The sequence below is a fragment of the Phascolarctos cinereus genome, unplaced genomic scaffold (assembly GCF_003287225.1).
Source record: "Phascolarctos cinereus isolate Bilbo 61053 unplaced genomic scaffold, phaCin_HiC Scaffold_1;HRSCAF=81, whole genome shotgun sequence".
Lineage (NCBI taxonomy): Eukaryota > Metazoa > Chordata > Mammalia > Diprotodontia > Phascolarctidae > Phascolarctos > Phascolarctos cinereus.
Genome location: NW_027555514.1, coordinates 228,625,567 through 228,638,969, shown reverse-complemented (window position 1 = coordinate 228,638,969; position 13,403 = coordinate 228,625,567). Strand labels below are relative to the sequence as shown.

Sequence of the window (13,403 nt, the reverse complement as noted above, 5' to 3'; positions counted from 1 at the left end):
AAGGATCACAGAATGATAAATCTAGAGTTGGACAGGACCTTAAAGATAATGATGCTTCTGCTCTTGCTAAACTGGCTAACTTATTTTTCCCTGAACGTGCCTTCTAATCTCCCAGCTTCATGCCTTTGCTCATGCCATTTCAATTCACCGATATGATATCATTCACAAGTTAATCCTCCCTGCCCAGGACTAAGAGGGGCTAGCTCTTTAAAATATACTGGCACCACTTATTTCATACGGTTGCTGTGAAGATCTTAGTTCTCAATATTCAAATTAATCCGTGATCTTATTTACTTGGGTGTTCCCTCCAACAATGCTGACTGTAACTCATCCACACAAGCTGATCCTGTAGGACTCTTGGCCATGTCCCTCCCCAAGTTCACCAAAAGGGGTCCACGGGACATGATGGAGGCCTTTCTTGTCTTCTCCTGACATCACAAGGCTATCAGTGGAGCATACTAGCTGTCTACCTGTCATAACTCACTCTCATCAACCACTTGATATCATTTCCTCCTATTCTTTGAAGTTCTTCATTAATTATAATTTGCATGGTCACCATGTGCTCCTTATTTTTAAATTTACAGAGACTGCTATATTCAATGTCTCATGACCATAAAGCAACATTGGTAGAATGTCAGCATTAAAAAATATGTCTTTGTTTTGGGCCGATGTTGTTGGGGAAGAAGCTTGGGTCATTTAAAAAAAAAAGCCCTGTAATTTCCTGAAGAAAATGCTTTTCTTCTCCTCCTGTTTAACTCTGGACCACTGTCTACTTGCATTACCTATCCCAGATATACATACTAACGAATAAGTTCTACAAGTGGTTTATCCAAACACATTTCATAATCTGGGCAGGAGACATTCTTCATCCATTTGATCACTCCTGTATGGATGGTTAGGCCAAATTCTTTTGAAGACTTATGGATTTCTTCCAGAAGGCTCTTCAAAGTTCTAGATTTAGATGCAATTAGCATAATGTCCTCTGCAAACAGAAGTGTTTGGAGGACCGTACCACCCACAGGGAATCCTTCAACTTAGACAATTTTCTAGATATCCTTCATCACTGTGGCAAAAAAATGCTGATCAGCAGCATCTCCCTAGTTTTCACAGTGAGGACTGAATAAGATAATACATGCAAGACATTTAAAAACCATATGACTTTTGATTATCTACTCCAAACCGCTTCCTTTTTAAAGATGAGAAGACAAAGACTCTTGCATCTCTATTCTCCCCTCTAAGCCAAGAAAAAAGATCTACATTTGCCATTACTCTGGGTGCTGAAGCTCATATGAACTCCTAGCAGAGATGTGGAGAAGCCCTGAACTGGATTGAGACATGCACTGGAGCCCTTTCACATTTCAGCTGCCAAAGTACCATGACTCTCTCAAATGTACTAACACAATGGATTGGTTATCCAATCACATCATTCTTTGGATAACAGGCATATTGTCAACCACTTATTTTTCCCTCCATAGAATATTACAGAAATCCCCTTTCAATAATCACTGATTTTACTGCTCTTGGACAAATTGCATCTATTTACTCCCCTATGGCTCCATTCACCATCTCTCTAACTTTCCAAACCCAAATATCCCTTCCTGGTCGCCACTCCCCGTTAAGTATTATCTTTCCCATCTCCAACAGAATGTAAAATCTTCCATGGAAGGAACTTCTTCGATTTATATTCGTATCCTCAGCACTTAGCACCATGCTTGACCCGAAAAAAGAACTTAATAAAATACTTTCTCATTCATTGAGAAGATCCTGTAATATTTTAAGGCTTGATGTAATCAGAATAGTGTCATTTACATAAACAGGAGTATCTAGGGAGGTTATCTAAGATTACTTCAATTAAATGTAAGCTTTTATGGGTTCCACCATACTGGAAAGATCAAGTATGATCTCGGAAATCTATTGAGAATATCCCATCAAAGAACCAACCTACCTAAGCATGGAGACTAGGTAATGGATACTTTTTTCATGGCAACCCACAAATCAAGTAAGCACAATCTGTAAGCACAATCTAAATCCATTTTATTTCTGAGGCTATCTCAAAGCATGGGTTAGTTATTTCTATAGACTTTTTATAAACAACTTCATTTTTATTCTTGCTTTTGGTACCTTTTTTGTAAGAACTTAGAAACTATTTCTTACAGCCAATTATTGGGCAGTTAAGAGTTCAGAGTTAGAAAAATTCAAAGGAATTTCCAACTGCTTTTTGGTTTTTAAAAGTATTTTAGCAAGAACCACAAGGGCTAGGAGGACTGAGGGAAGCTTATCTGTTGAAACTTTGTGTACAATAAACTTACATGCCATATTGAACATCCATTAAAAGCAACTGTCCTAGATACTGTGCAAAGACAAGTCTGTGTGCATAAGCAACTTAAAAACAACACTAATAATGAAAGACATTGATACACCACTCTAGATGTACAAAACATGTGACATGCATTCGTTGACTCACTCCTGCTAACAAATCTATGAGGCAGGTAGGTACTACAGGTAATATTAAACCCATTTGAAATAGGGCAAAACTGACACTTGGAGAAGCTTAGCCATCTGCCCATCATCACAGAGAGGGTTAGTAGCAGGGGTGGGAAGCAAACCCAGTCCACCATCCAGGCTGTCATGCTGCCTCCTTCCTTTCAGTTTACAATTTAATGGGAAAAAAAAGATAGATACCTAAGTCCTAAAATCCTATAGGTAACTATAACACAAAATAGGACAATAAATACAGAAGCAAGAAACCACAGCTTCTTTATAGAAGAGCTAACTTCTGACAAGGAATGTGGGAGGAAAACTGTGGGGAAGGGTACTATTGGCTGTCCTCTATCTTCCCTTGAAGTGATTTTTCATGGGATCATAAAATGCGAGAGACAGACATAAATGGTTATCTAGTCCAACTTACCCGTACCATAATTCCCAGCTAAAACATCCTCATAAAGTGGTCATCCACCCCATGCTCAAAGACCTCTAACGACCAACCAATAATGCAGGGTAAAAAGCCAACAACAGAATGAAGTATCCCTATTTTCAACTGGGACTGCACTTTATCTGTGCCCCTTTTACTGCAAGAGAACACAGAGGAAGCAAATTAGAAGCTCGTGGGTACAGAGAATCCCTGTGTAGATACAAACATATCTATTTTACTTGTCTGAGTTATAATAGCTGACATATACCGAAATAAGTCTACATGTTATTTCGTTTGCAGTAATATGTACTATTTCAATAGGTCATTATAAATGCACATATAATTCCACCATATCCATATATCTATACCCCTCCCTGTCTCGATATAGATAGCAATACATTTATATTGATATATATGTGTATGTGTATATATATATATATATATATATACATATATATAAAACACTCTCCTCTCTTTCTCCTTCTCTCTCTTTCTCTCTCTCATACACACATACTCTTCCCCTTTGATATGGATTGCTACAGATCTATATCGATATAGAGAGACAGAACTATGTCTCTCTGCATATATATGTATGTATGTATGTATGTATGTATGTATGTATGTATGTATACATACACACACATATATAGACAGAGAAAGACAGAGAGAAAGAGAGAGAGAGAAGGAAGGAGGGGGAATGTTGGCTTCTGTTAGAAATACCTTACACTATAAAGAACTTGCTTCTCTGGTACAGTAAACTGTCCTTTTCTATGGACTACTGTATAATGTATTGTATAATTAGAAGAAACATGGCTGGGGGGGAGGGTGACCTATAGTCCCCCTTCCTAAATAAAGACAACCTACAGTATCTGACTGAAAAAAGTCCCAAAGACTGAGAACAGACCACTGTTTTTACACACTGCAGTCATTCACTTCCTCAAAAATATTCTGGCTGTGGATTAAGTTTCTGCTTCAATCTTTAGTATTATTTTACCTGCCTCAAACCATCACCTTTAAGTATGACCATAAATGAGATTAAGGGGTTTTCTATTACCCCAGATAAGCTTGAATATTGTGCTCAAGTGGCATTTAGTAACTGACATCACCAGGAATTTATAAGGAATTGCAATAATAATTCCCTCAGCATAATGCCCTATTTTCTTCACATAAAATTCCTGGTTTTCCCCAAAAGCTATGCTTCTGCAAGGATTTTGTTTTATTCATTTTTCTTAAGCTTGGCACAAGAACCCTAAGGATGGATAGGAGTTGGATTCACGGACGAGAAGGGGGACACAGGAAAGCATGAGATTAGTGTGAGCCTGACATGCTGGGGGATAGAAGGGCCTTAGAATTACTCAGAGGATAAGTTTGCCTATCCTAGTAGAAAGTATCCATTTCAAAAACTGAATACTCTTAACCAAAAAGTAATTCCTAAATCTAGTGTCAGGAGTAGTAAGTGTGTTAAAGACATATTTACACACACTTAAACTTCCCCACTGCTACCCTGAAGATGTCATGCTCATTCTCATACCTGAAGCTTCAATTTGCCCCATCCCTTTGTCTACACTGTCCTTTCCATCAATCCACCTTCCACCCACCCTTCCAGGATCTCCACCATTCTAACCTCCTCCTTCACTAACCTGCTTTAATGCCCAATGCTCATGCTATCACAGCATTTGCTATCTGGGACACTGAAATGATACCTAATCAATCAAAAGATGCCACATGACATCTTTTCCACTTTTATTTTAACTCAGCTCTTGTTTTGCCTTCTAGATCCTAAAGGTAATTTAATAATAACAGTTAGCATTTAGATAGCACTTTAAGATTTGCAGAGCATTTTACATACATTTATCTCATTTGATAGCTGCAACAGTCCCATGAGGTAGGTACTATTATTATCTCCATTTTGCAGATGAGCAAAGTGAAGCTGAGACAGGTCATGTGACTTGCCCAAGCTACACATATAACTGATGTATGAGTCAGGTCCAGCTCAGGTCTTTCTGACCCCAAGTTCTGTGCTCCTATCCACTGTGCTAACTACAGACAGGGATCATGTTCTCTACCTTACAGTGCTAAGCAGAGTGGGAGCTTGGGAAAGTCTTTCTAAATCAAGGAATGATTGAAAAATGAATGTGGACAGGGAGTAGCTGGTTGGCCCGGTGAATACAGCATCAGCTCTGAAGTCAAGAAGACTTGAGTACAAAGCTGGCTGTGTGACCCTGGACAAATCACTTAACCCTGATAAGAAAAGAAAGAAAGGAAGGAAGAAAGAAGGGAGGGAGGAAGGGAAGGAAGGGGAGGAAGGAAGGAAGGAAGGAAGGAAGGAAGGAAGGAAGGAAGGAAGGAAGGAAGGAAGGAAGGAAGGAAGGAAGGAAGGAAGGAAGGAAGGAGAGAAAGAAAAAGAAAGAAAGAGGGAAAGACAGAGAAAGAGAGAAAGAGAGAAAAAGGAAGGAAGAAAGAAAGAAAGAAAGAAAGAAAGAAAGAAAGAAAGAAAGAAAGAAAGAAAGAAAGAAAGAAAGAAAGAAAGAAAGAGAGGCCAGTATATAACAAGACAATGATAGAAGATAGCCAAACCACGTACTTCATTGAGGTCCATAAAATGTAAAACGACCTACAAGTAGGTCTCTTGCACATTGGCCAGATCCTCCTCTGAAGGAGGACACAGACAAAAGTCACACAAGACGAGAAGATGCAGATGAGTTACAATCTGTACATATGAAGAAAGTAGACACACTGCACTGTTGAGATTAAAGGTTTACTGCAGGTCTAAGTGGCTGAAGGAAAATTCAGTGCTAGGACCAAGATGTTACTTGTATATCATTTGAATTCAGATCTATTGCTATGAAAGTACCTAGATAAAAATGAGGGAGAAGCAAACTGTGGCAAACATGAAGATGATTTAATGATAGAAACATGAAGATTATTTAACAAATAGAAATAGATTTAACAAAGGAAAAGCTCTTTGGCTTGAAGAGCAATATAGCCTTGGCGTCTCTTCTTGGAGAAAAGATCTAAGTTTGAATATCACCTCTGAAGCATGTTAACAAAGCAAATCACAGAACCTCGGGGAGCCTCAGTTTCTTTATCTGTAAAATGAGGATAATAATCCTTGTAGAACTGACCTACTCACAGGTTTGTCGGGAGGATTAAATGAGATAATAATGTTTGTAAAGTGCTTTCTAAGCCTTAAAGTAACATACATCAACCCTTGTAAAAATCATGCCAATTTTGCCACCAGTTACTTCTGGAGACATGACTAGAGTTCATATTCCTCTCCCTACACACACACAAGCGCGCGCACACACACACACACACACACACAACAAAGAATTATATCTATTATTCCCAATGTAACTACACAATTCATTCGTGCAGAGTTTGGCCCACTTTAAAATGAAAAAGATTAAATAAGGAGATGATTTTGTCACACAAAAAGTTGCATTTTGTTATTTCATCATCGACAACATTTTGCTTGTTCAACAACACCACAGACGGAAAAAAGGGTTGGCGGGCAAACAGGTTGGTATCTCGGAGGACAGTGTTGGAGCGGCCCTTACTTGTACTGCTGGTGATCTTTTGTGCTTCTTGTTTTGGCCATGAATCTCTCTGCTAACTTTTCCAGGTTGCGGGAATACTCTGTCTCAATTTCAGCTTTTTTGCGGAAGAAATCTTGCAGGTCCTGCAGGAGCTGTACCCGCATCTCTGTCTGCTGCTCCAGGCATTTCTGCTGCTCTATCAGCTGAGCTCGAATTTCTAACAATGAAAGAAAAACAGAATGAGCAGGTTCAGGAAAACATAAGAAGATGTATTAACATGAGTAGACTATATAACAGGGAAGTAATCAGCTTCTCACTGTATTCGGCACTGACCAAGTTCAATTCGGGCTTCGGAATCCACAACAATCGCCAATCCTTTTTTTTAAATAGGACAAACATGAAGATAATCGATGAAAAAAAAATCCCAAACTATCAGCCGCTTTTCTACTACTATTAATATGTTTCGAGATGTAATTACAAATCATGAAGAAGAAAAAAAAATCAAGTGCTTAAGAGACTGCCACAATTACTAGCAAGGACTTTTATAGATTTCTGAATAATCAAATATATTCTGGGATTTTTTTTTTTAAATCTTGAAATCAAGACCTCACCTCAATCAACCTTGAACCAACATGGGCAAGAAAAGAGCATCATTTCTTCCCAGCTTCTAATCTACCGCATGTCTTGCCAGTTGGCAATATACAGAGACTGACATCTGGTAATTTTTATTTAGTGCATGTATTTCTAGTTTGTCAAATACACAGCGTCAGAATCATGGGGATGCTGCTTCTAAAAATAGTTTCTTTTTTTTCTCTCCAAATAATTCATGCACAATTGGGCTGCTTCACAAGGGGTTTCCGCTTCTTGGTTCCATTCACAAAATTCACGTGTGTCTTCTACTTCACCTTTGCTATTTAGAAACTGCTTTAACCAACAGCTTATGGATACCTATTGCATGGGGAGAATGATTTGATTCCTAATCTTCACGATTTCTAATATATGAAGGTCACCTGCCATTGATTCAAAGTGAAGGTGAAGCTTTTAGCAGTTTTTATTTCATAAAACTAGAAGAGTAAAATGTGTCATGCAAAAATACTCACAGATATGGGTAACAATAAATTGTGTGTGTTTTGGAAAACATGATACTGTAGCTAACAACTACTGACTTTTTTTGGCCTACGACAGAGGTATGAGCTCTAAAAAAAGAAATATCTTCATAATGGAAAACCTCCTCATTTTCTCATTACTGACTTCAATAGACTTTGGATGAAGTGAGTCTGAAAACATTAATGAGAATAGCAGAGAAACGATGTTCAAAGAGCACTCCCTTGACTTGATCCCTGCTATTTAAGACAGAAGTACAGATATATATTGAAATGTCCAATCCATGCAAGACAATGCTCTCTCTTCCTCCTCTTCCTCTAGAATCCCTAGTTTCTTTAAAACCATTAACTGGGGACTTTGGTTAAGATGGCTACCCGAGTGGAGAAGGCCAGCTCTTACAACTGTACACCAGCAAAGATCTAAGAAGAGCACCAGATCAAAAAACACTCAAGAAATTCAAAGAGAAACTATTGTCCAGGCTCAAGACTGCAGGAAAAAAATAGCCAGCAGCCTACAGGCACTAGAAAAGGAGTCTTACCAGAAAAAACAGTACAAGAACAGATAAATATACCTATAAGCTTAGACCAGAAGCCCGCTAGGAACACCTAAAACTATAGCGAAGTGTACCTGAAAGCAGACAAAAAAGCTGAAGGGTGGTCAGAAGTCCATGTCAGTCTGAGAGCCCAAAGGGCACTGGAGGTTAATAGCACTCTGACCTGAAAACTCCAGAGGGCCTTCAGGACCACAGCACTCTGAACCTGAATGATCCAAGCGGGGCTTAAAATCTGCAAGTGCTCTCAACACAAACACACCAGGGGAAGTGGATGCCAGCCTTAGAAATGTAGGAAATAGTCAAACAGGGCCCAACTACTTAGTCTCAGGAAGGGGAAAGGCCTAGCCTAGTCTAGCCTTGGCAAACATTCCAAATCAGGAACTTAGGCTAGAGATAACAGTAAACAGAAGACTATGAAGAGATACTATGGATCCAGAGATGCCTAAGAGACAAACCCAGGAGAGTTTAATTCCAGAGCTTCAGAGGAAAAAAAATCATTTGTCCATAAGGACTACAAAAATTTTAAATCAAATAAGAGTTGGGGGGGGACTGGAAAGAGATCAAATAACTTAGAACAAAAGGTAGAAAACTCTGCAAAAGAGATCCCCTGAAAATCATTATAGAGACAACAAGGAATATTCAAAGAAAATCAAACTGGAAAAAAATAAAACAATTTATAAGATATCTACTATTTAAAATAAAACTCATTTAGAAAAGTTTAAGGAGGAATCAGACAAAAATCATCAAACTCCCAGAAAACCATTACCAAAAATCCCCATGACACGATATGCCAAGAAAACTATCCAGTTCTAGTAGAACTAGAGGGCAAAGCAAAAAACAGAAAGAATCTATTGGTGACCTCTTGAAAGAAACTTCAAGATGAAAACTCCCCAGAACGTCATAGCCAAAATTCAGAGCTTCCAGGTCAAATAAAAAATGCTGCAAATAGCCAAAAAAAAATAGTTTCAAGTAGCAGGGTACCACAGTCAGGATCATATAGATTATAAAAAGGGAGAAAATCCTAGAATACAATATTTGAAAAGGTAAAAGATAAAAACCAAAAATAACTTAACATGCAAAAGTGAGTATAATCCATCTGAGGAAAAAGTAAACCTTCAAGTACTTTCCAAGAATTCCTTATGAAAAGATCAGAGCTGAGTAGAAATGATAAAATGCAAACACAGTCGTCAAAAGGAACCTAGAAAGTAAATACATATGAAAAACTGGAAAGGAATATATGATGACAATATGATTATATTGTAATAGAGAAAAAATTAGCAAGCGTCCCATCAGAAACCTATTATCTTCAAGGGTCAAAAAGAGAGTTAAATAAAACAAATACAGGGACTGTGTATTTCATTTTGCTTTTGATGGTCTTACAAGAAGAAAGGGAGGAAAAAAAGGAACACACTGTGGAAGAGAAGTGGGAAAAAGAGTATCCCCTTTTTTTGAGGGCAGATCATGAAAGAAAAAAGAAAGAAAGGAAGGAAGGAGGAAGAAAGAATGAAATCAGTGAGCAGAATGAAATTCGGAGAGAGATAGACAAACAGAACAGCTTTGAAGCTAATATGCTGAATTTAGCATATACTCAAATTTAAAAAGAAAACTAGGTCATATGAATAGACATTCACCATTTATTTCATACACAATCTCCTTCTTCCATTCTTAGTATATGAAAATAATCACATTTGGGGCTGCTTGTGGAGTTCAAAATAACAAAAAATTGTATGTGTGTGTATATATATTATATATGTATGCATATATAATACATACATAATACACATATATACACATATATAATACATACACATACACACATAAACACGTGTATATTTTAAAAAACACAACTTAGGTGGCACCTCTTGCAAAAGGTCTTTCACAGTTCTTTCCAATTGTTAGTGTACTTTCCCTCTTGAAATTATTTGTATGACTTTGTATACACTTTGCCTTTACTTATCTGTGTACAAGTCCCCTCCCCCACAGGGGGTGGGGAGAGTTGTCAGGGACTGTTTCATTTTTGTCTTTCTGTTCTCAGCAGGTAGTCAGTGACTTGCTAGAAGAACATAGAATTTTAGGAAAGACCCTTGGAATGTGAACAGACTTAGGTGTCTTTGTCCCAGAACTTAGGAAAGGAAATCATCTGACATTTCTGGGGCCCTGTGTCCTTATCCATAACACAGGGACAGCACAGTGCCTAACAATTAGCATGGCTTGGCATATAATAGGCACCTAATAAATGTTTACTGATTGATTAATTTAAAAACAAAAAAACCTTGCTCTACCTATGTTGCAGGGTTGTTGTAAGGAAGACACCAGGTAAAGCATAAAGCTGTGTGTGTGTGTGTGTGTGTGTGTGTGTGTGTGTGTGTGTATCTGTCAGTTATTTTTCCTTTTTAGATAGCCCTGTTGGGAGTGGTGGTAGAAGGGGAGAGAACCTGAGGTTCTCCGCCTCAGATTTTCAAATCCAATAGTTTAGGCATCTTTTTACTCATTTCACAGAAATGCTGTGAACACCAGAGCAAAGAATTTCTAAGAGTTTATCACCACCACCATCTGCTTGTCACTTGATCAAAGAAACTGCTTTACAAACCAGAACTACAATCAGCATGCCTGCCAACCTCACTCTCAACACATGCAGACACTAAGAATTTTTTTTTGCCCCTTTAAAAGAATGATCGAGAGTCTTCATTCAGCAATTTTAGTAAAACTTCAGAACCAATAGAATATTTAACACATCTGGCTATGCTAAGAAAAAAAAATACATCAACTGCCTAATGAAGGATGAGGGGTAGCCTACAGCCCTTACTGGGAGAGAGCCAAAATCTCCGACCAAAAAATAAAAGTGGAGAAATCACACATTGGGGTTCACTGGGAAAGCCTCAAAGCTATGTAGAGTCATTATGAGACGCCCATGCCCAATTTGCCTTCTTCTTTATTTGGTCAAGGCTTTGAAAATCAGGACTGAAAAACTTGAAAAGAGTAATACATATGCTTAATTTTTAATATGTTTAAAAAAAAATCCTTATCCAAACTACCTACAGCTGGCTATCTGGAAGATGTACTTAGTTGAGTACAAATAATTTCCTAATTACGTAGGAAGAACTGTGTTATTTTGAAAAAAAATTGGATGTGGAAAGAAGACTCTGGATTATATGAAATGCAATAAATGTTCTCCACTGCCCCTTCACCCTCAAAGATCTATAGGGGATATGTCAGCTGAACATCTCCCCCGGGACAGGGACTGTTCCTGTGCTTTCACTGATTTATGGATGAAGAAGCTCCATCTACAAATTCAAGTCAACACTATCTCTGCAATTTATGAATCTTAAAGAGTTGTCAAAAACGCTGAGGAGTTAAGGGATTTCCCTAGGGTAACAGCTCGTATAGAACCCAAGTCTTCCTGGCTGTGAAGGATGGCTCTCTAGACCACCCTGCCTCTCTATGATATCTTGGGGAATGAGAAAGCTAACCTCAGGGATGAAAATAGGAAAGCACCACGATCAGAAATATTGGAAAGACAAGAAACTTGTAGAGACCTTATGTTCCACTGGCTTTCACAAAGGAGGGCAGCATAAAGCAGTGGGAAGAATGTGGAGAGAAGAGGGTTCAAACCCTCAGCTACTTGGGTCTCATTTTGGTCATCTGAAAAAACACAAGGGTTGAATTATATGACTTCTGAGGTCCCTAGCAGCTCCATATCATAAGATGTTATGATCACTTCCTCTTTTTATATGTTATCATTCTGTGATGGTGACCCTGGGTACTCACAGTCTATGCTTCAAGGAAATACAAGTTCCTGTAGGTCCTACCAAGCTGGGAAGGCTTCAAGCATAGGCCCAGCAGTGGACTCTTAAAAAAGTATATTAAAGTTTGAAAAGGCTCATTAGCAAAATACTGACAGTCAAGGGCTGAAGTTTTTTGGGGGTCGTAACTCATGAAACCCATAGCACAACTAGGTAGAATATTCATTGTTCATGGTTGGGACCATATCAGTACAATAAAAATAATATCACCTAAGTTAATTCACAGATTTAGAACTATGCTAATCAATCTAACAATAATTAATAACAAACATTTACAGTCAATAAACACTTATTAAGTGCCAACTGTGTGCCAGTATAATACTAAGCCCTAGGGATAAAAGTAAGAAAAATACAGTCCCTGCCTTCTAGGAGTTCACAGTCTAATGGGGGAAAACAAGCGAAAGCAAGCCAAAAAGGGTTTTGAAAAGGCAGCTGCTAGTAGGGAGTATGAGTGTTTAATGGTGGTGGAGCAGAAACCAAGCAGAGTAGCTGATGGGAAAATGGAATTAGCTGGAAATTTATGAACCTACTTCCTATAAAGGGAGGCTTTGAGAGGAATTTCTTGCTTTGCTCTCTGGCTCTCCAGTCAGAGGAAGTGGCACCTAAGAATGCAGAGGACTTGTTGCCTAGTAAAGCTGAATCAGTCTCTATGATGATGAGCTCTCAAAGAAACCAAGAAGTTATTTTGCATACAGCTAATCAAAATAGTAACAATATTCACTGACATCTAGTATCTTAAGAAAACTTTTTTTTAAAAAGTGGGAATAAACAGGGGAAAGAACTTCTAGACACTTAGATTATAAAGTACTACTAATCAAAATTATTTGATACAAGTTAAAAGTAGAAAAATAAAAGAGTGGAATAGACTAGGCAAGAAAGAATAAGAAACAATCAAACTTAATAACCCAATACTCAATAAATCAGAGACCATAAACAAATGGGGGGAAGGTATTAGATTCTCTCTTTGATAAAATCACTGGGAAAACTGGAAAGCAGCGAGGCAAAAAAAATAGGTTTAGTTCAGTACCTTATAACCTATATCCTGACAAATTACAAATTTAGTTAGGTTAAATATAAAAGATATTTTAAAAATTGAAGATCGTTCACAATTCTTGATGAAATAAAAGCTAGAAGAAGTCATAAAAGATAAAATAGATCATTTTGACAACACAAAATTAATTTTGCATAAACATAATCAATTCAGTTAGTATAAGAAGCAAAACTGTTGACTTTACGTACTGTATACTTACTGTGTACTCCCTAATGTCAGGCACTGTGATAAATATATCTCATTTGAGCCTTATGACAACTCTAGAAGGTATATGCTGCTGTTTGTGTTGTTCAGTCATTTTTCAGTCATGTCTAACTCTTCATGACCCCATTTGGGGTTTTCTTGGCAAAGATACCAGAGTAGTTTGCCATTTTCCTCTTTAGTTCATACTACAGATGAGGAGACTGAGGCAAACAAGGTAACTTGCCCAGGGTCACACAGC

General features: G+C 37.9%; 1 protein-coding gene across 1 annotated transcript in view; it reads right to left on the bottom strand.

Moving 5' to 3' along the window:
• Positions 1-13,403, bottom strand: part of SRGAP1 (SLIT-ROBO Rho GTPase activating protein 1) — a 331,212-nt gene that overhangs the window by 185,459 nt on the left and 132,350 nt on the right. The window contains 1 exon segment of the mRNA XM_020990183.2: positions 6,472-6,667. Coding sequence (XP_020845842.1) covers positions 6,472-6,667 — 196 coding nt within the window.